Below are 24,166 nucleotides of genomic sequence, written 5' to 3'. Positions count from 1 at the left end.
CCATTTATACGCGGACATCGACATAGTCAGTCGTATTGAGCTGCAGCGACCACGGTGGCTAGGTCATGTTGTGCGGATGAATGAGAATGCCCCAGCTCAAAAGTCATATAAAAGCGAGCCTACTGATGGTTCCCGTAGAAGGAAAAGGCCACGAATTAAATGGAAAGACCAAGTAGAAAACAACATCTTGGAACGTGGTCTTCCAAATTGGTGGATTTGTGCACAAGACCGACGCGCTTGGAAATCTTTTTTAAGCTCGGCCTTTGGAACAACCGTTCTGTAATAAGCCAGCTAAGTAAGTAAGTACTGAATTGAGTCTAGAATGATGTGTGTTAAGTTTCGTAAAAATCGGTTTAGATTTAAAAATAGCTTTTATATACAGGGTGAAATAAAAAAATTGAAACAAAGTCACGCGCCATAATTTTTAAATTTTATTGAATGAAAGCATAAAATGTCGGAAGTAGCATCAAATTTAAGAATAAGTTTAGATTTGTTCGAATTGGCACGAATTATGGCCTTAAAATGGCCAAACCGTCACACGCTGCCCGAATGTTGCTATGCGGTATTATGACCCATTCCCGGCGAATCCGGCTTAGAAATGACAGCATTCTGAAGTTGGTTGCAGTTTTTTCACCTCACCCGTATATATCCTAATCGATTTGAACAATTTCTTCTATACTGATATAAAAACCGACGAAATTACATATGGAGGTTATTCATATACCAAAGGGTATAAATATTCCATTGGCAATACAAATTTGTATTTATTCCCTTCAGCTTATAATTATTTCATCAACAATTATTGTTTTTTCTCTCTTTCTCTCTCTCTCTCAATTGATATCAAAATGCAACAAAAATGAACAACAAATAAAGTGAATTGAGATTTTTTTGGTTAAGTGCATTTCGAAGTGCTGGTGAAAGGAGAAAAAAATCCAATGCAATTAATTTCGATGGCCAGTGAAGTGAAAGACGGTCGACCATCGTTTACTGTGCAACTTACCTGGAACATATCAAAGGTATTGCCGGTGGTGGTAGTGCCCGGCGATATGGATGATTGTGTGGAACTTGGTGTGAGCGGCATATATGCGGCAGCCAAGGCATTTGCCGCCGTGCCATTACAATTTAAGACATCGATATTGGTTTGCAGAGTTGTGCCATTCGAATTAACTCCGCCTCCTATGATGGCTGTACCAACAGCAGAACGGCCGAGACCATTTGCGCCCACAACACCACAGACTTTGCCAACAACAGCCGATGATGAGGCGGGGTTGCTATTGTTGCTGTTGCCGCCGCCGCCCACGTTGCCTAAATTTAAAATGTTATTTGTCATTGTTGTTGCTGTTGTTGGATTTGTCGAACGATTGTCCAAGCCAAGAAATTCAGCCGTCAATGCAATGGGATCTGAAAGGGAGATAAAAAAAGAGGAAATGTTTTTTTTTCAGTTAAACATTCTGAAACATACATAGGCACACATGAATGTACATATAAGGAGTAAATTAGTTTTCTTGGAGGAGGAGAACATAAGTTCGCAATAAACAAATTCAATATTGTGTAGGAGTGGAGTATTCGTATCATAGAGAATATCAAATGTTATGAAGTAAAGCATGAAACGGATATGATTTTTACATAAACATAAAATATTTCCATATGCAGCAGGAGCAGCAACAGCAGCAGGCAAAAGAAGAAAAAGAAGATAACAACAAGAAACCTATTGGCCATTGCTCAGTGTTGCATGCTCTGTCATCTTGTAAAAGATAACAAACATGCAGAGGATGTGTTCCGAATCGGAAGTAACACTACAATGCCATGTTATCGAGTAAAGTATATCCGATTGGTAAAAATATGTTTTTAGACTCCTACACTCAGTGGCTGCTTATCTCGCTCTCAGTTTATTTTTTTTTTTATTTTGTGAGTAGGACATATTTCCGGTAATTATAAAAATAATCTCAACATTGTTGCCCCTTTTTACTTGCACTTCCTGAATGCAGAATTTACTAGGATGGCTTTTAAAAACATCTTGTTATCGGTCCTGTTTTTTGTACAGGATAATGGGTTTTGTGTTCGTTTTTTCTTCTTCTTATTTGCGCTAGAAAGATTTTCAACAATTTCAATAGGATTCTTCTTTGGCCCAAGTAAATGATTTGTGGTAAAATTTATCACATGCGTATCATGAATGGGATACCGAATGTTACAAACAAATACACACAGACATAGGACCCAATCTGGTATAAAAAATTGCCAGAGATAATGCCAATTTTGATGTAAAATCTCAATGATCTATTTAAAATATTGCCAGTTCTATCGTTATTCAAACAGACTTCGGCCGGGCTGAACTTTGGATACTCTAAACCATAGGTACACTAACAGGTACTTGACATGAAAATTCCAACCCTGCGTGGCGAAAAACTCTTGATATAACAGCAATGGGTAGGATTTTTATACTGTTGTGTCTTATTCTGTTGTGGATAAAAAGTGGACCTGTACAGATGGTTTTTCTAAACGAATATTGTGAATCACTATGCACACGAAATATAAATTTCAGCAACAATAATACCAAAAAGGCGATCAATATTGAATACCTCTGGATGGAAATACCGAAAATAGGGAGGTATAATTTTCGAACCGAGCATTTTAGTTTTGTATATTGATACCTTCACCATGCTAAAGTTAATATGATCGTTTTAGAATAATATACTTTGTAAAATATACTCAGACAATTTCGAGTTCGGAAGAATACAGTTATGGGGCAACACTAACTCACGAAACAAATCGTTTAACTTTTTTTAATATAATGCAGTGAGCGGGTTTCATTTGGTCGGCCAAATGATACCCTACAAAACTACCACTCAAGTCTAAGTTTCTGCGGATATATATTCCGAGCAAGGGCAATATTTCGCCACATTTGTACTCACTTCACAATTATATGTCAACAGCTCCACTATCTAACCCTGGCATATTTTTCAAAACTTGTTTTAACGTAACGCCATAAAATTAACAATTTGATTTGATTGGAACCTCGGAATATAGACATCAGATCCCATCAGTCAGATCCCATTCATCGAAGCTGCTGATTCAATATGACAATTGTCATTGCAGAAAACAATTTGTATGAGTACGTCCCTGGAGGCGGGACCAATATTGATTACATCGTGTGGGAATTACCGAACATCTGTAGTTATATAGTTATACAGCCCTATCCGTTCAGAGGGGTTTAAAGCCATGTCTGCGTTTGGCATTCCTGCAAAATTGTTTCGGCTATGCAGGATAACTTTAACTGACACAAGATCAGCAGTTAAGGTCGGAAAGGACCTATCGGAGCCCCTTAATACCGAACGAGGTTTCAGACAAGGTGACAGTTTGTCGTGTGACTTTTTAACATCCTGCTGGAAAAGATCATACGTTGGGCAAAGTTGAACAGATACTCTGTACACCAAACAACACATGTTAATCGCCTACACCGGTGACATCGTCTTAATGGGTCGAACATTGCGAGCGGTAACAGCTACCTTTGAACACATTGAGAAGGAGTCTGCCAAAAGTGGACAAAGTGGGTCAGTAAACGGCGAGAATACCATGCTGATGGTATCAACGCGCAAGACGTCTAGTTGACTCGGACCAACTGTGGAACTTAAGACCTTCGAGGTAAAAGATTTCATATACCTTGGTACCGCCATAAATAAAACTAATGATATCAGTTTTGAACTTCGGAGAAGGATAGTTTTGACCAACAGATGCTACTATGGTCTAAGTAAGCAGTTTAGAAACAAGGCCAGCTCTCGCCAGACCAAACTCACACTCTACAAGACGCTGATACTACCCGTGCTGTGGATCTGAAGCATGGGTACTTGCGCAAGCAGATGTGGCACCTCTTGGAGTGTTTGAGTGAAAAATTCTCGGAAAATTCTACGGGCTGATCTGCGTCGTCAGTGAATATCGGCGTCAAATGAACCACGAGCTTTACAATCTATACGCGGACATCGACATAGTCAGACGTATTGAGCTGCAGCGACTAGGCTAGGCAATGTTGGACGAATGAATGAGAATGCCCCAGCTCAAAGGGCATATAAAGCGAGCCTACTGATGGTTCACGCAGAAGGTAAAGGCCACGTACAAGACAACCTCTCGGAACGTGGTCTATCAAATTGGAGGAGATGCGTACAAGACCGACGCGCATTGAAATCTTTTTTAAGTAAGTAAGATGTAATTATGCCAAATACAGTAATAGGATAAAATTTGCTAGAGATAGATCCGTATACCTAATTTTTTGAACCGAATTTTCAGATAATTTAGGGTTTCGAATCTTTCTCTCGGAAGTAAATGTTATTACAGTGTATAATGAGATCTATTTATGTTTAATGTTTCAGATGAATCTGATTAGGATACGGTTTACGAAACTCGACATAGAATAAGGATATGTTATATAAAAAAAATCACCTTATGATGGAGGATATAATAAAATCTATCTATGGTGGAACATTACACAGTCGTTGCAGATCGATTAGTGCATTTGTTTAATGGATCTTAAGTACTTTAAAATACATCCACAACTTTGTCCATAAATTCCATAATAATTTTTTAGATGGTGTTTCTATAAAAATTAAAAAAAAAAGAATAGCCAACAAGAAAAACATTTTAAAATTGCTACAAATATTCCTACAATGCTCGAGGATAAAACAGTGGACACATAGTCTAATAGAGTGGGCCACATTCTTTCTACGCTGCAGCTACTACCCACACGCCGAACAAATGCAAGCACATTAACAGCAAAAAAGGAGCACACAAGAAAGAGCATCACATCACATCTTTAAAAGAAGAAAAAAAAAACGTCGAGTCGATAACAGCGGCAGCAGCAGAAAACTATCAAGGAAACTTAAGAAGTTTTATGTTTGTGTGTTTGTGTGAGTTTCGAGATGGATGTATTGGCCAAACGGTACGGTCGGCCGTATGGCCGGCCACACGCTGACGCTATGCCGTCTTCGCCTGCCATTAAATTGCGTTCGAACGCATAAAAGAAAATATGAAAAGAATTCTTTTTTTATGGGCCGCACCAAATAAGTGAATGAGCCAAACGAGCGAGTGAGTGAATGAGTGGCTAAGAAATGGCATTCGTTGCAAAAGAAAGGAGGAATAGGAAAACAACACACACACACACTAAGAAGGACAAGAGACATCGCACTCGTATTGCATATTACTTTAATTTATTAGATGTATTTACTCGAAAAGATACTTAAATAGACAGCGGTAGAGGCAGTAGCAGTAGTCGCCGTCACAACAGCACCCAAGGAAAACTTATGGCAACTACGAACTACTAGAGTAGCCTCCAGCCTCCTCCTCACCATCAGAGAGGCCATTTTCAAATATTCCATATGTTTTGTGACAGAATAACCACAACAACAACAACGATAATAATAACGACAACACCAGTACCACACTATGGGGTACTGATGCTGCTATTGCCGCTAATGCCTCTTTCTCTGATTGGATACTGCACTTTATTTAGTGCTCCCGCCCCAGCCCATTCTTTAACACTGCATTGCAAATATCAACTCCCTAACAAACAAATAATGCCGCCAAACAAACAACAACAAAACTTCTATCTCCCAATCGCAACAAGAAATAAAAATTGCCACACAAGAAAAATAAAAAAAATAAAATAAATCGAAATAGAAATTTATAATTTTTGATTTATTCGTTATTTTGGGCATATTTTATGGAATTAAGTTCGAATGCATGTCGTCTGTTCCAAGTATCTTCTTCGCCGCAGAGTTTATGTGTCTACAGTACGCCTTTGTGTGGACTTGTCTTTAAGTGCATGCGGAATGGCTGTGGCCGCTGATGTTGCTGCTGTCTGTTGCAGAATGTCGATAGTGGTAACAAGGAAAATATGCCCACACTTCTTTTTAACGAAGCATCATTTTAATAACTTCAGGCACTGTAGTATTTTCGACGAATAAATAAAAATTCTATTTTCGGCCCGTCGGAATCGAATTTCAACAATATTATGAAAATCAAAACATTGTGGAAGCAGTTTTGTCCGGAGGGATCAAACCTTCAGTCCGTTAATTTTTGGAATATTGGCTAAAATTAAAATGGTTTATATTTTGCAACCTAGTTTAAATTAGTAGTTTTGGGGGTGGAAGATTTCTTTTTGGAGATGAGATGAGGATGAGAACCACTATGCAGTACAGCGACGTGGCCAGAAATGAAATTTGCAACATCGATTTTTTTCATTTTGTCCTACTACTATTTTCATCAACCATTGAAATAGTGAGCTGATATGTGCCGCGAGTTCACCCATAAGAACTATAAAAAAGTAGGTTGAGGCGTCGGGTTAGTTGCCCATATGTCCTGTTCAGCTCGGCTTAAGCTCGCCGGATGGTGGAGGGGTTCTGGCGACATACTGAACTTTAGGACAGGTTCAAAAAAAATATTACACATGCCAGACTGTGAAAAGTAAATTGAGAGGGGATGTTCAATGAACCCAAGAGGGAAATTATAAAAAAAGGAATAAATATTAATGACGTGGTGCACCTCACATACCTGTCGGAAATGATTTTGTTTGAACTTCATCTGGTGTTTTGATGAAGTATGACCCACCCTCAGGAACATTGTTCCACCTTAGCAACGTTTCAAGATTTAGTTGCCCCATAGCAACCTCTTCTGTTCCCTATCCCCTTTCTTGACCCTGTAGGGGAAGGAGACTTACATTATTATGTCAAAAAAAAAAAAACTCTATAGATGTCCATTATGTATATTTTCACTTCAATTCATGTGTATTTATATTCGTATTTCGGCGCTATGCGCTAAACATTAGTACTTTTTGTTATAAAAGAAAAAGGTATGAATAGATCCAAAACAATTATGTCTAAATTTAAATTTCAGCTGACCAATGTAGTATTAGGAACCAGATGCAAGGTATTATAAATTAAATTGCCTTGTAATAGAGATTAGCACCGATAGCCCTCAATACAATCGTTATTCTGAGGTTAGGCTAAGAAGGAAACCTGGTGACAGATACATACAGCGTGTTGAGGAAAAGCTTCTGGTATCAAATAGTGGCGTTGAAGAAGATACCCCGGAACCAATAAGAGATGATCGTATAGAGTGTATATAGCACCTAGCCAAGATGAGGACATAAAAGCAATTAATCGGCTCAAGAACAATAAAGCAGCAGTCTTTTCAAGACTGGTGGCCAGGAGCATGCACAAGCTGATTAGAGGAATGCATGCCCAATGATTGGAACCTCAGCATCCTGTATCCGGTGCACAAAAAAGACGACATGTGCCAACTATAGAGGAATAAGTCTCCTTCCCATCGCATATAAAGTGCTATCCAGTGTGCTGTGTGAACGATTGAAGCCAATGGTCAATGACATCATCGGACCATACCAATGCGGCTTCAGACCTGGCAAATCCACCATTGACCAGATTTTCACACTGCGCCAAATAAAGCCGCATTCGACAGCCCTATCCGTTCAGAGGCGTTTAAAACCATGTCTACGTTCGGCATTCCTGCAAAATAAATACGGCTGTGCAGGATAACTTTAAGTGACACAAGGTCAGCTGTTAAATTAGGAAAGGACCTATCTGGGCCCTTCAATACCGAACGAGGATTCAGACAAGGCGACAGTTTGTCGTGAGATCTTTTTAACATCCTACTGGAAAAGGTCATACGAGACGCAAAGGTGAACAGAAATGACACTCTGTACACCAAACAACAGATGCTACTCGCCTACGCCGATGACATCGATATAATGGGTCGAACATTGCGAGCGGTAATAGCCACCTTTGAACAAATTGAAAAGGAGTCTGCCAAAGTGGGTCTGGCAGTAAACGGCGAGAAGACCAAGCTGATGGTATAAACGCGCAAGACGTCCAGTAGACTCGAACCAACTGTGGAACTTGAGAACTACAGCATCTACGGGCCGATTTGCGTCGACCGTGAATATCGGCGTCGAATGAACCATGAACTTTACAATCTATACGCGGACATCGAATTAGTCAGTCGTATCGAGTTGCCTCAACTACGGTGGCTAGGCCATGTTGTGCGAATGAATAAAAATGACCCAGCTCAAAATGAATATAAAAGCGAGCAGAGACAACATCTTGGTCTTTCAAGTTGGAAGAGATGCGCAAAAGACTGACGTGCTTGGAGATCTTTTTTAAGCTTGGCTTATGGAACAACCAGCTTTACCAAGCCTAGATAAGGTCTGAAGAATTTTAATATTTTTATTATTTTGGGGAAAAATCCATTATTTTTATATGAACTATAGGACCCCATTTAACATGCTTCGGAATGTCCGATTTGGGCCTAATATGCACCGTTTTGTTGTAATATTTTTATTTTAAAGGTAATATTTTAAAGGTAACTTCGTAATGTCTCTATCATAGGAGTCTTGCTCTCTATTTGCAAAAAATCTAGTAGCCGATTTGCACCATCCTCCCTAGATATCAATTTTTTATCATTAAAAAAAGGATAATCATTTGATGCCAAGTCCGGATTGTATGGCGGGTGTATAAAAACTTCCCAACCAAACTCCCGAAGTTGCTGGCGAGTCACTGTAGAGATGTGTGGCCCAGCGTAGTTACAACACGAACACGACATCTCTTCTGTTGATCAATTCCGGCCGTTTCTGGTTAATTTTAAATGGTTGAAAACAGTTTTACGACTGATTTTTAGCTTCAGGGCGATGTTCCGACTGCCAACATGCCGGTCAACTTCGATCATTTCTCCAAAATTGCACATCATTGACTGTTGCAGTATCGGAACCAACAACACCATTCACAATTTTAGCCGCTTGGCATGCATTTTCGACTATACTTTACCAGAAATCTATCTTTTTCCCCAACCTAATATATTGGAACGATATATAAAACTGAACCTATTTCAACGAAACTTACTACATACCATTCTGGACTTAATTCAATATGCAATGCGCAATTTCGATTAAATAGAAAGAAATATAGGGATTTTGGTTCAGAATTTACATAAAATCAGACGAAACCAGTAGGGAAAGTGGTAAAGTCGCATGTCAATGTTCCCTCGAAGGAACATATTCAACCTATGATAAATTTAATTTCATTCGGGCATATTTAGAGTCGTCTGCGTACCATGGGAGAAATTTGTGGAAACCGATTTATAGCAAAATTGATACACGTTATTCGGTACGCAGCACTGTTAAAAATTTAATTTCAATCAGGTACCCGTTCGAAATACTTATGGAAGCTATAGCTGCATCTGGAAGCTATAAATATATATAGGGACTTTGGTGCACTATTTACCTAAAAAATTACATATGGGAGCTATATCTAAATCTGAACTGATTTTCACGAAATTTAACACACATCGTTATAGTCCTAATTCAGTACGCTATGCCAAATTTCGTGCAAATCGAAGGATATATAGGGACTTTGGTGCACTATTTACATTAAATAGGACGAAAATTGATATGGGAGCTATAATTAAATCTTAACCGATTTTCAGGAAACTGAACACACATCACTCTAGTCTTATCTGTGCCAAATGTCATCCAATTCGGACAATAAATGTGACCTATACTTTGTTTACAATTTAACATGGACAGACGGACGGACATGCATAAATCGTCTTAAAAAGTTATTTTATACATATTCTGAAAAGGTACAATGTGTCTATCTCGTTTCCTTAAGCACAATGATATAATACCCTGTACCGCAGTGTGGTGAAAGCAATATCAAAATCTCAACGATTTTTACGGTACTATGCTATGTCAAATATAGGAGCTTTCGTTCACCATTTACATAAAATCGGATGAAGATTTATATGTGAGGTATACCTAAAACGTCCTTGGGCAAAAAAAAAAAAACGTTTTCAAATGTCATCCCAATTTCTTTACAATTTTACACATAAACAGACGGATGGGCTGACGGACATGGATAAATCAACTCAGAAAGTGATTCTATGAATATCAATATCTCAATAGGAACAATGTCCCTATCTCGTTTCCTTTTGCCTGTTACAAATGTATGCACCAAGACACCATACCCTTTGCCACAGTGAAGTGAAGGGTATCAAATGGTCCTAGTTGATTTTTACAACGAAATAGAATGCAATTTGGCAATCTTCGATAAAGTTGCTATTATAATATTTTAAATATTACACCCGTATAATTATCCCGACCTCTTTTTGGTATTTTGAAGGTCCTACTTACAGCCCTAACTAACAAAATAAGTGTCTATACTTTGGTATTTGCCTCAATCACTGAAGGACAAATTTATTATTATCGGTAAATATATATTTAGATTATTGACTGATTTTGAAATCATACTTTGAGGAAAATTTGTTAGATATTTCAGGTAAGTTAGGATAATCGGTAAATTTTCTGACCTAGAAAAAAACCGAAAAAAAATCTGACACCAGTAGTTGAAATTTTCTGGGTCATCCACCATTAAGCAATATTGCTGAGGCAGCAGAAATAGGTCTGGGATATGTTGTTAATTACTTAAAAACATCGGAATATATATCGGATTGTTGTAAGTACTAGCCTCATTATAAATTAAAAAATTAAAATATGAAGAAATTCGACAAAATTTTACATGTCCTCCATATTACATATACAAATGGTACTAGCTTACACATACATATGAAAGTGTGTGCATGTATATATTATCCTGCTGTGACTGTATAAGTTGTTGCATGTTGTCGTCATTATCATAGTTGCTTAAAATGTCCTTTTTTATTTTGGTTCTATCGCTTTGGGAGTAGAAACATTGACGTTTGCTCTTGCTGCTGCTGCTTTTGCATACAACAGCAACAACAACATCAACAACTACTGTGGCAGGCTGTTTTATTTGTTTGTTTGAATATTTATTGTGACAATTTAAATGTTCATTTTCATCGACCATGATATGCAGTAGAGTATATAAAAATATATAAAAGCAACAACAAAAAGGAAAAAATCGAAAGATTTTTTCAACTTTCACATATACATTTAACTGCGTATATATGTATATTTTTGTTTGTAACTAAAAAAAATGAAGATGGCTTATTCTCAAAGTTTACGAAATTATAATTTGATATGATATAAAATGTCTGATCAAAAAACTGGACCGTTTACTATTTCATTAATAACTATCAAGGCTTCTTCAAAGTGATCCGGCTCAGATATTACACACTTATGCCAGGGTTTATTCAAATCTTCGAAATACGTCTGCAATGCGATTTTTTGGTATAGCCAACAGCACCGGTTCCAATTTTTCCTTTATCTCCTTTCTTAAGTGTCTTCAGTTTTGGAAAGAGGTAAAATATTGAGTATTTTTAAAATTACACCTATATAATTATCCCAGGATCTTCTCGGTCTGTTGAGGGTCCTCTTAAAATTTTACAAAATTAATATTTTGGTATAGCTTTTTCCCAGAGGATAAAAATACTTTCTGATGATAATGCATTTCTTGTATCGACTTGGGTACCCACTTTAATATGTCATGCCACATTTCATATATACCCACACATATCTATTTTTATAACATACTCTGATACATACACACACACACCCATACATCATCCACTTATATAATTGTGTGTAGGCCCAACAACTATCTGTTCTGCTTCGTCAATATGCATTACAACTGCATAAATGTCGTCTAGAACAGTTGGCCTACGAAAGGGGTGGAATGGGGTAAATTTTATTACAAAATAACAATCACAGTCTTCTTCTTTTTATTTGTATATAAAACTAATAATTTCTCTCGAAAATAAAGTAATTTTACGCAGTCAAATATTATTTATTAGCCTTATGGCTGCTGCTGCTGCGACTGCTGCATTGTGAATAAATGCCATGTCCTGCCAGGCATTACCACATCAAATCAGATGGGGGGTAAATGCATTGCAAGAGTTAGATAGCGATCACAATTACCCTGACCAGCTAATTTTATGATTTTTTTCTTATCTTTTTTTTTAAATAAAATTATGTTTTTCCCAAGGCGCACATCTTAATTTTCTGTGGCTACATGGTTTTTCTTTGGCAAGCTTAAGTTACAATTTATTGGAGAAAATAGATCCACGAAATATGGACAATATTAGCACAAAGCTATATACCCTACACAACTATGTTGTCAGGGTATTATAGCTTTGTGCAGCGCCAAGAGTTTGTAACGCCGCGAAATATTAGACCTAGACCCACCTTTAAGTATACATATCTCGACTAGCTGAGTCGATCTAGACATGTGTGTCCGTCCGTCCGTCTGTCCATTATAATTTGTAAACACGATACAGGCCACAGCTATGGACCAATCTTCACGAAACCTTTATTGTTTTTGGTAAAGATCGGATAATATTTAGGGGAACCAAATACTTAATTTTTGTCGGTTATTCAGCTCGCTCCAGAGGCCGCAGTTATGGTCCGAACATCGTGAAATTTTACATGGAGAAGGGGATTCGGCCAAAGAATAAGCATGTCTGTTATGATAAAGATTGGTCAATATTTAGCGAGTCAAATGGGCCCTGACTTTTGTGTGAAAAATTACAAAATTTGTATTCTGGTTCGTATATACTTGCTCCTGAAGGACATATACCCGAGAAGTTGATAGTATATACAAGAGGAGTTGTTGATCTTCAAATTGATACCAATTCTATGTACTCCTATGTGGGAGTCATACGTAATTAGGTAAATTTGACTATGTGCATAGTAGTACTATTACTCCATTAGAGGACGGAAATATCGCTTGTACATTAAGTTCCGAATATGGTCAAGGACGACACCTATAGTTTTCGGTGAAGTTGTGATTTTAATTTATATATATGCAGAACATAACATATTTTACAAGGTGAAGGGGATCTGACTAAATACTTAGAGCGGCTGTTTAAAGTGACCATTTTTTTATTGTATGGCATTAAAATTCACTTCCAGAAAAAAAATTGAAAAATATGCCAGGGTTAGAAAGTGGAGTTGTTGATCTATAATCGGAAAAAAGATTGCAAATATCACGAAATATTGCTCAGGCTCAGAATATAGAACCGCAGAAAGTTAGCTTTTCGTGGTAGTTGTGCAAGGTATCATATGGTCGGCCCCATTCGACTATACTGCTCCGCTCACTGGTTTTTAGATTAAATTGTAAGTAAATATATACGGAGCTATATCTAAATCTGACAATGATTTTTAACATGTTCATTTCGGATCCCCATAGAGTCAAATGACGAAATGGCACATCCACTTATTTGTAGGAGCTTGAGCACGTATTTTAACCAATTTGAAAGCAATTCAGTATTTTTGATTCTCATTATGTAGAAAATCTCCCCACCAAAAATGAACAATATTGACCCAAGTTTTCGGATAGCCCCAATATAACGGTAGATCCATTATTTCGTTTTTTTAGGGAAATCGGCATATTTTTCAACCGAATTCGCTCTAATTTAATTCATCAAATTCTTATGGGGTGTCAAATCTTCCTACCAAAAATTGTTAATGCCAGTTTACGGCTTGGTATAGCTCTCATAAAATGGTACTTTAGCCGCATTTTCCAACCGATGGGGCTCTTATTTCGGTATAAAGGTTTCTGAGACGTTGACTTATATACATAATAAATTAAAAAATTCCTTTTAACTTTTCTAACTAGAATTTAAACGATATATCAAACCAAGAACTGTAACTGAAATATTGAGACAGGCAGATGAAAAAATCGGAAATAGAATTTTAATCTGATCAATAAAACTGTGAAGCGAGATTGGGGTGGAATATTAATTATGGAGACGAAAACACAAGGCGAGTACATTAGGAGCTCAGAAGGCAAATACCCTGTAGTTATGGTGACATATTTTTGTAAAAAATATCCTCCTTCCACCTCGAGTCTTTGTGCGTAAAATGAAGCGAAAATTGAACACCACAATACATTGTTGGACCTTCAAATATTCTACAAAAATTTCGCTCTTAAAATTTTATATAAGGCAGCCAAAGACTAAAAATCGATACTCACATGTTTTCATTATCCTATTCCATTTTTACACGATTCCGGCTCAGAAAACCTTACATATATGTACACTAGTAAATGTTCTATATACAGGGTGAGATGAAAAAAGTGCAACCAACTTCAGACTGCTATCATTTCTAAGCCACTCGTCCGAAAGCTGTTAAAATTTTTCCAGTGACTGCTCATTATATTGTTTACAAGCGTACAAAAGAATTTTCCAAAAAAAGTTATTCGTGATGGAACAGAAAGAAAATTAACTGAAAAGAGCCAATTTGGTTTTCTTCGATATCCAGCAGTTTGTAAACAAACAAAATGATCGTGTTTACTTGCCAATGAGGTCAGCTGAAAATGTAAACCTTCGGTTGGCCACCAAAACTGAATCGCCGGCCATGGTTATGGTGTGGGCCGCCATAACAGCCGATGGTAGATCTTCGAATATCATCAGAATAAAATCTGAATATTATCGCGAAAATATTCTGGAGGGTTTATTAAAGGGCATGCAAACATTTTGGCCGCATACCTTGGACTTTCCAACAGGTCCATCCTGAGTGCGATGGTGGACGCGCCACCCAAGCATGGTTACAAAATGAGGTTCCTCGCTTCATTTTCAGCGCACAATGCCCACCAAAATCTCTGGATACCAATCCGTTGGAATATTGTGTCTGGAGTATTTTAGAAAGCAAGGTTGGCACTAAAAAATACCAAAGTGTCGATCACCTCAAGCAAGCGCTTCATCGGGAATGAGCCAAAATGCCGCAGAGCAACAATTGGGCAGTGTGTGCTGGTTTCATTTGCCGTTTGAAGGCCATAATTCGCGCCGACGAATTATATTATTTCCGACGAAATATAGTTATTTCCGACATTTTTGCTTTCATTTAAAAATTTAAAAAGTGTAAAAATTATGGCACTTGACTTTGTTGCAGTTTTTTTTATCTCAGATTGTAGATTATGAATATTTGTCGGATTCGTCTGAAATATTTACCACAAATAGATCTCACTCACACATTTATTTGCGAGAGAAAGACATCGATTTTCGATTTGTGTACTGTATTAAACAACATATTAAACACATATATGTTACGGAATAAATTTCATCAAATAATCGAATGTTGAGGACCATTTACAGCACGGCGGCGACGTTAACAAGTAATATGGTGGCATCAGAGGATCGATCGAATTCTTGTGATAAATTTGATTATTTTTATATAGCCCTCATTAAAAGATATCTTCTCGTTTTAAACGTTATAGTCGAAGTGGCTGTAATTCTGAAATCTGTGGATCTTGGAGGCTTCAACAAAAGGTTCCCGACCCATTTTAGACATTTTCGTGGTCCAACGTGCCTAAAGTAGTGAAACATCCCGTCTCTTTTCGCTATGTTGATTGTTCTTACCCAATTTTCCATTCTGATTGTCTGTAATTTGGTATTTCTGTGTATTATGTCTCATCCATATTAAAATCCCGATCGATTCAGATATTTTGAGTAGTTTTTAATCGTTATGTACGTCATTCAAAATATATGCTAAAAAATACCTTGTCGAAATATTGGTTTTTGACCCTAATTTTCTTTGGACGGAATCCGTTTTAGACAATTTGAAGACGATTTACAAATGTCCGACCGTTGTCTGTCTGACTTTTGGGTACGAAGTGAGTGGTACTCTCGAAGTGAGTGATCGATTTCAATAAACCTAAATCAATTTCGAAGATGAGAAATGAGCGTCCACTCCTTCTGGCACCTCTCCCACAAAATTGTAAAAATGTTGATTTTTATACAAACTAATTAAAAAAAAAATCATGCGGAGGGATCATTTGACTTGAACCTAATAATTTAATACATATTATTTGACAATGGGTCTTATCGGGTCACTGCTTCTAGTACTTCCCCCACAAAAGGGTCAGCATTTTAAAAACTTCAAAATGTTTTTATAACGCATGGACTATCCAATTTGTTCCATTTGAACAGAAGATCCGAGTCTATAGGGCCACACTTGTTGGTACTTCCCCAACACATTGTATCAACGTTGTCATTTCCAATGAATTGGGTTCGGAAGCTTGAAAAGGCTGACCAGTTGCAGGGGAAGGGTTCCAACATTTCACTGTTTTCTCTATACGCTGTACAGCAGTTCCAGTTTCGATTTCACTGTTTTATAGATTATATTTATTGTATCCTGACCAGAGATTGAACTCAACCAGTTCAGACACTCCCTTATATCTTGAACCTCATCCTGTAGGATCGTATTGTGATCTGGTAGGGGAAGTGAAATTTTGGTTTCGGTTGTGCAATGAAAAATTCTATTTCCGGCTTCCCCACTAATTGAGAGCCATCTGTGTAACAACACTTACCAGGGGGCATTTTTGCTAGTGTCTCGATGAAAGATGAGTTCTTCATACAATTCTATTTTTGTCTTACCAAGTGAAAATATATATCTCCGTCATGTCCGGATTTACGTTAAGGCCCCTTGGCCAGGACCAATTATAGGCGATGTTTTACACTTTCCTGTAAAATCCTAACTTGTTAGGATTCTTTTCCCTCAGAAGTATTAAAACGTCGCTTGCATAACAGGCGGGTTCAAATCCCTCCTTAGTTAAGGTCCTTATAAAAGACTTTTGATGGCAATAACAGGAGTGGTAATGGAATCCTTCCCTGCGATGTCTTTGTCCTACTTTGTCTCTAAGACTTATGTCTTGTAGGCTACAGTTTATGAATGCATGCAGCTAAAGAAAACCGTTTCTTCTCGAAGGTGCTTTCAATGAAGTGTACCACTTCGTGCAGAACAGTTTTCACTGATCTTCCCTTTAGATTGGGTTGTTGCTCATTATCATGGTGTAGAATGTCCGTTCCATACTTTGAGATAAAATGAAGATAGGCTTAATGGCCGAAAAAATTTTGGTATTGCGTAGTTTGCCTTGCCGGGCTTGGGTATGAAGACTACCCTGATTTCCTGTTAGGCTTTCGGACTGTACGCAAATCATATACATAGAAGGTGTACTAATGTAATTTAAGTATTCGATTTGATTCAAACTTTGCACATCATAATATTTTTAACAAAGATGGAACCCATTGGTTCACTCTATGGGGTATCTGCAATATGTATACTTTGAAGACCATTATATGTGTATCGTAATATTTATACAAAACCTGGATTAAATCCGAAGATGGTGTAAATAAGGCCATTTTTTTCTGATACCTCTCTCACAGATGGCCAACTCTTTTTATAAAAAAACTAAAAATAATATAAGAAAATGGTAAATCCTGTATGATCTAAACGTGGCAGAGCTTTATATTAGGTTGGAAAAAATAAATCCAAAATGTCGATAAAATCGGAGAAATGATCGAATTTGACCGCCATGTAACATCGCCTAGGAGCTAAAAATCGACCATAAAACTGTTTTAAACCATTTTCACAAAGCTGGTTTCAAAATGAAGCTACGATGTTTGGGTACAACACGAATTAACAGAAAACCAGTAAGGAAAGTAGTAAAGTCGAACGGGGCCGACTATATGATACCCTTCACCACTATGGGTATATTAAACGGGACTATTATCATGAAATTGTATGAAATAAAATATGTGATATTTATCTAAATGTGAAACGACCTAGATCTATCCATAAACATATCATTCGTTTGTTACAATGGAACAAAAGTATGTTAATCGACTTCAAACAAATATCAATAGGTCATCCGTTGTGCTAGGTCTGTACTTCTAGAAAACCCAACTACGTTATTCTATTCTCAATTTTGTACGTTGTGCAAAATTTGATGTCAATCTAACAAATATGAGGAGTTTGATGCACAATTTACTTATATATGGATGCTATATCCAAATATGAACCGATTTCAACGAAACTTGTCACAGGTTAGGTTATACTAATTTCAGTACGTTTTGTTCCTATCAGCCATATATTGGTTCCTTGGTGCGTCAATTACTTAAAAACAATCTATAATTTAAGGGAGCAATATCTAAATCTCAACCGATTTGCACTAAACTTGGCACACATAATTCTGGATTAAATTCAAAGCGCTATGCAACATAAGAACTTTGTACATTATTTAGATTAAATCGGAGGAAAATATATATATCTAGATCTGAATCGATTTTCATGAAACTCAGCACACATCATTCCAGCATCAATTCAGTACGTTATGCCAAATTTCGTGCAATTCGAAAGATATATAGGGCCTTTGGTGCACCATTTACATGAAATCGGACGAAACTATATATGGGAGCTATATCTAAATCTATACCGATTTTCTCGAAACTTCACAGACATCATTCTCGGCTCAATTCAGTACGTTATGTCAAATTTCGTGCAAATCGAAAGATATATAGGGACCTTGGTGCACCATTTACATGAAATCGGACGAAACTATATATGGGAGCTATATCTTAATCTGGACCGATTTTCACGAAACTTGGCAGACATCACTCTAAGCTCAATTCAGTACGTTATGTCAAATTTCGTGCAAATCGAAAGATATATAGGGACTTTGGTGCACAATTTACATGAAATCGGACGAAACTATATATGGGAGCTATATCTAAATCTGGACCGATTTTCTCGAAACTTGGCACACAACATTCTAGACTATGTTCAGTACGCTATACCAAATTTCGTGCAAATCGAAAGATATTTAGGGACTTTGGTGCACCATTTACATGAAATCGGACGAAACTATATATGGGAGCTATATCTAAATCTGAACCGATTTTCACAAAATTTGGCAGACATCACTCTAGGCTCAATTCAGTACGTTATGCCAAATTTCATGCAAGTCGAAAGATATATAGGGACTTTGGTGCACAATGTACATGAAATCGGACGAAACTATATATGGGAGCTATATCTAAATCTGGACCGATTTTCTCGAAACTTGGCATACAACAATCTAGGCTCAATTCAGTACGTTATACCAAATTTCATGCAAATCGAAAGATATATAGGGACTTTGGAACACCATTTACATTAAATCGGACGAAAATATATATGGGAGCTATATCTAAATCTGAACCGATTTTTCCCAATTTCAATAGGGTTCGTCCTTGGGCCAAATAAATGAGCTGTGCCAAATTTCATCCAATTCGGATCATAAATGCGAGCTGTACTTTGCTCACAAAAATACATGGACAGACAGACGGACGGACGGACATGCATAAATCGACTTAAAAAGTGATTCTATGCATATTCTCAAAAGGAACCATGGGTCTATCTCGTTTCCTTTTGCCTGTTACAAACATATGCACAAAGACATAATACCCTGTACCACAGTGTGGTGAAGGGTATAAAAATAGGTTGGCTCGAATTTCCATCTGCGAAGCCTTGGCCAAACGGAATTAGAAGACCCATTTCTTAAACGGATGGTAACATATCGCTGTGAGAAAACGATCGTGGTCAAAGAGTGGTGAAGCACCACAAATGGTGGCCAAACCAGGACTAACGGCCAGGAATGTTCTGCTATGCATTTGGTGGGACTGGAAGGGGATTATTTATTATGAGTTATTTCCATATGGCCAAACGCTAAATTCTGATCTCAACTGTCAACAACTGGACCGTTTTAAGATAGCAATTGACCAGAGACGGTCAGAAATAGCCAACAGGAGAGGTGTCGTGTTTCACCAGGACAACGCTAGAAGGCAAATCTTCAGTGATTCGCTTGAAACTTCGGGAGCTTGGTTGGGAAGTTTTAATACATCCGCCGTACAATCCGGACTTAGCACCAAGTGATTATCATATTTTCATACCCTACACAACTATGTTGTCGGGATATTATAGCTTTGTGCAGCCCCAAAAGTTTGTAACGCCGCGAAATATTGGTCCTAGACCCTCCTTTAAGTATACCGATCTTCATATCTCGACTAGCTGAGTCGATCTAGACATGTGTGTCCGTCCGTCCGTCCGTCTGTCCATTATAATTTGTAAACACGATACAGGCCACAGTTATGGACCAATCTGCACGAAATTTTGCACGTAGGATGGGTTCTGGCCAATGAAGACCCCTATTGTTTTTGGGAAAGATCGTTAATATTTAGGGGATGAAATGGACCAAATACAAATTTAAATATATATTTACCACTGAAGGACATATACCCGAGAAGTTGATATTATATCCAAGAGGAGTGGTTGACCTTTAAATTAAGACCAATTATATTGTTGTATGTGCTCGGATGTGGGAGTTACACCTAAATATTTACAGGTATCTCCGTATTCGTATATTATTTAGTAACCCATTATCACTCTAGAGAGCGGAACTATAGCGCTGATCGCTATGAAATGTTCAATGAGGTTCCAGGTATGGTCAAGAATAACGCCTATAATTATCGGTGATGATCAGATAATAATTTTGGAATGAAGTGGACCGAAAACTTAACTTTTTTGTTATTTTCGTGTCGATCTATAGACCGCAAATGAAAGCCGAACATCACAACAGAACCCACGGTGAAGGGAATCTGGACAATAGCTGTACTGAATACTCGTAATATTCGGAAAATATGTCAGTGTGAGGAAGAGGTGCGAAATATTGCCCATGCTCAGAATAAACATCCGCAGAAAATTTGAGTTTCGTGGTAGTAGTGTAGGGTATCGTATGGTCGGCCCCGTCCGACTATACTGCTCCGCTCACTGGTTTTGTATTGCAAAATTTCTCTAATTGTTAAAAATTGGTATCTAGGGAGGTTTGTGAAAATCGTCTACTAGAGTTTTTTGCAAATAGAGAGCAGGACTTCTATGAGAGAGGCCAATGGCAACAAATCATACAACAAAACAGTGCATATTTGTCCCAAATCGGACATTCTGTAGCATGTTAAATACATTCCTATAGTTCATATAAAAATAATAGATTTCTTTTTCTCCAACTTAATATTTATACTAAGTATAGATTTAGTTCAACTATCAGGTTATAATTCATGATACCTAATAAATAAAATAATGTATTTATCATCGGAATGAGATAAAGTTTGGTACATCTATTGAACTTGGTAAAAATCGGTTCAGAATTAGATATAGCTCTCATATATATCTTCGTCCGAATTTCTGCAAATTTTGCAGTAAGGTGTGGTCGATTGACACAAAATTGTCGAAATTATAAATAGAGAGGTACCGCTTATACGGATTATTGCACCTGATAGATTTTGTATACAAATGAGGTTGGAGTCTATGCATAGCTATTCGGTCCCGGCATTTCTGGTTTAAAAGCTTATAATTGATACTGCTGCGTTCACACGTTGCATTTTCACAGTAACTCCTAGCTGCAATTGATCCGTCGTTTTTTTTGACACGTTGTATCATTGTTTTCCAACTAATACCTACAATTTACACTGTGCACACCTCCTTTTACATTTCCCCACAAAACAAAAATCTATATAATAACCATACAGTTTGAAATATTACTGTTACATTATACCGGTATTCAATACACGTCTCACGTACCCAACAAACGTTACTACCGTTACCACTAACTTGTCAGTTCGGCTGTCAGCCAGCTAGCCTGCCTGTTGATATTTCACAGAAAAAAACTTCTGCAAGAGGAAATAGAGAAATTTCACACAAAGCGACAATTGTTCGTCAATGACAGTAACCAGTGCGGAGGAAATGTTTCAAAGATATTTTTCTTTGTCACACCGAGTTTTCAATGCAGTTTTTATTTTCCGTTCAATTTTTATCACTCCATTGTGGATGTGATGGTGGTGGTGGTGGTGCTGATGACAAAAAAGCAAACATTTTATAGAATATCGTTTTTTTGCTGTTTTGTTATGGAATTTTATGTGGAAATGAAATATGAAATACTCAAATACGAATATAGGAAGATTCGTTCGAGTGCTGGTTGATGGGCAGGCATTCAGTTGCATTCACCAAGGCGACTTTGATTGATGTGTGTGGTGTGGCGGTAGTGGCTGTGACAGTGGTGTTTGACGTTGGCGTCGTATGAGTGATATGATCATACAAATGTATTTATTGTTTGGTTAAAAATAGTACTCATACGCACTGATGTTACAGTTTTATAGCGGAAAAGAAATAATAATGACAAAACTTAATGTATTTCTGAGTATTTGAAAGTTTTTTTTTGTTATTTTTTTCATTGAAATTTATTTTATTAGGGAGGTATGCAGGGTGTTTGGTGAATGGAAGATGATTTTTTATACCTCCACTACAAATTGGAGTTTATGAAAACTTACATTCCGTCTCAACACCTCGAAATATTCACCTGAATATCGATCAGAATAAAATACTATTGGTCTGTTCCAATACTTTTTTAATAGTAAAGCTAGTATGTTTTACCAGCTTTGTAGGTGCAGGAACGGGTTTTGAGTAAAAAGTTGCAAAACTTGTAAAATTAGTAGAATCTTTTAGGTTCTGGAACGGAACTATGTCAATTTAGCCTTGTCCGTCGGTCTGTTGAAAATACGATCGCATGATATACCTATTAAATTTTTCACATACATTGTTACTACCCTTGGGATTTTTGGTATTGAAAATAGATAATGGTCCTAAAATTTGGTATTTAGAGGTAATTTAATTTGGCATATCGGATCCCTGGTGACTAAAAAACTACTTTCCAGAAAATAGTATACCCTTTACTACTACGTGGTGAGGTTATTATAGCATTGTGTGGTCCCAAGAGTTTTTAACACAGCAAAATGTTGGTTCCAGTCAAACCTTTCAGTATACCGATAGTTATATCTCGACTAGGTGACTCGATTTAGATATGCGTGTCCGTCCATTTTAATTTGTAAAAACTGTTTTGCTGAAGATCGGCCAATATTTAGCGGGTCAAATTAATACTGGCTTTTGTGAGAAAAATATCAAAATTTTTTATTTTATGGCTTTACATTGCTGTTGTACTAGGAAGTGGGAGTTACACGTAAATATTAAATATGGGGACAAATAAATCCATTATTTTTATATGAACTATGGGACTTGTTGTATGATCATTTTAAAGGTAACTTCATAATGCCTCTCTCATAGAAATCCTGCTCTCTATTTGCAACAAACCTTTAGTAGTCGATTTTCACAATCCTCCCTAGATATAATTTATTTATAATTAAAGAAATTTTGTAACAAAATGATGATAATTGCTTGATGCCTAGTCCGGACTGTATGACGGATGCATTAAAACTACCCAACCAAGTTTCCGAAGTTTCTGGCGAGTCATTGTAGATGTGTGTGTGGCCTAGCGTTGTCCTGGTGGAACACGACACATGTTTGCCAATTCTGGACGTTTCTGGTCAACGGTCCAGTTGTTGAACATAGAGATCAGAATTTAGCGTTTGGCCATATGGAAGCAGCTCATAACAAAAAATCCCCTTCTAGTCCCACCAAATACATAGCAGAACCTTCCTGGCCGTTAGTCCTGGTTTGGCCACCGTTTGAGGTGCTTCACCGCACTTTGACCACTATTTTCGCACAATGTTATTGTATGTGATCCATTTCTCATCTCCAGTTACCATCCGTTCAATAAATGGGTCTATCTAATTCTGTTTGGACAAGGCTTCGCAGATGGAAATTCGATCCATTCTATTCTTTTCTCTTAATTGGTGTGGCGCCCAAACATCGAGATTCTTTTTGAATCCAGCTTTACATTGCTGTTGTACTAGGAAGTGGGAGTTACACGTAAATATTAAATATGGGGACAAATAAATCCATTATTTTTATATGAACTATGGGACTTGTTGTATGATTTGTTGCCATTTTAAAGGTAACTTCATAATGCCTCTCTCATAGAAATCCTGCTCTCTATTTGCAACAAACCTTTAGTAGTCGATTTTCACAATCCTCCCTAGATATAATTTTTTTATAATTAAAGAAATTTTGTAACAAAATGATGATAATTGCTTGATGCCTAGTCCGGACTGTATGACGGATGCATTAAAACTACCCAACCAAGTTTCCGAAGTTTCTGGCGAGTCATTGTAGATGTGTGTGTGGCCTAGCGTTGTCCTGGTGGAACACGACACATGTTTGCCAATTCTGGACGTTTCTGGTCAACGGTCCAGTTGTTGAACATAGAGATCAGAATTTAGCGTTTGGCCATATGGAAGCAGCTCATAACAAAAAATCCCCTTCTAGTCCCACCAAATACATAGCAGAACCTTCCTGGCCGTTAGTCCTGGTTTGGCCACCGTTTGAGGTGCTTCACCGCACTTTGACCACTATTTTCGCACAATGTTATTGTATGTGATCCATTTCTCATCTCCAGTTACCATCCGTTCAATAAATGGGTCTATCTAA

The 24,166-nt window shown here is 37.3% G+C and overlaps 1 protein-coding gene across 1 annotated transcript in view; it reads right to left on the bottom strand.

Annotated features, from left to right (window-relative positions):
• The window catches only part of LOC133324574 (cytoplasmic polyadenylation element-binding protein-like), a gene marked incomplete at its 5' end in the record, with an annotated part of 42,534 nt that overhangs the window by 11,206 nt on the left and 7,162 nt on the right, over nt 1–24,166 (bottom strand). The window contains 1 exon segment of the mRNA XM_061533417.1: nt 1,001–1,401. Within this exon segment, the coding sequence (XP_061389401.1) occupies nt 1,001–1,401 (401 nt within the window).

This window comes from Musca vetustissima, unplaced genomic scaffold (genome assembly GCF_032173495.1).
Source record: "Musca vetustissima isolate MV318-11 ecotype Yass unplaced genomic scaffold, APGP_CSIRO_Mvet_v1 utg6429, whole genome shotgun sequence".
NCBI lineage: Eukaryota > Metazoa > Arthropoda > Insecta > Diptera > Muscidae > Musca > Musca vetustissima.
This window is presented reverse-complemented; position numbering and strand designations above follow the sequence as displayed.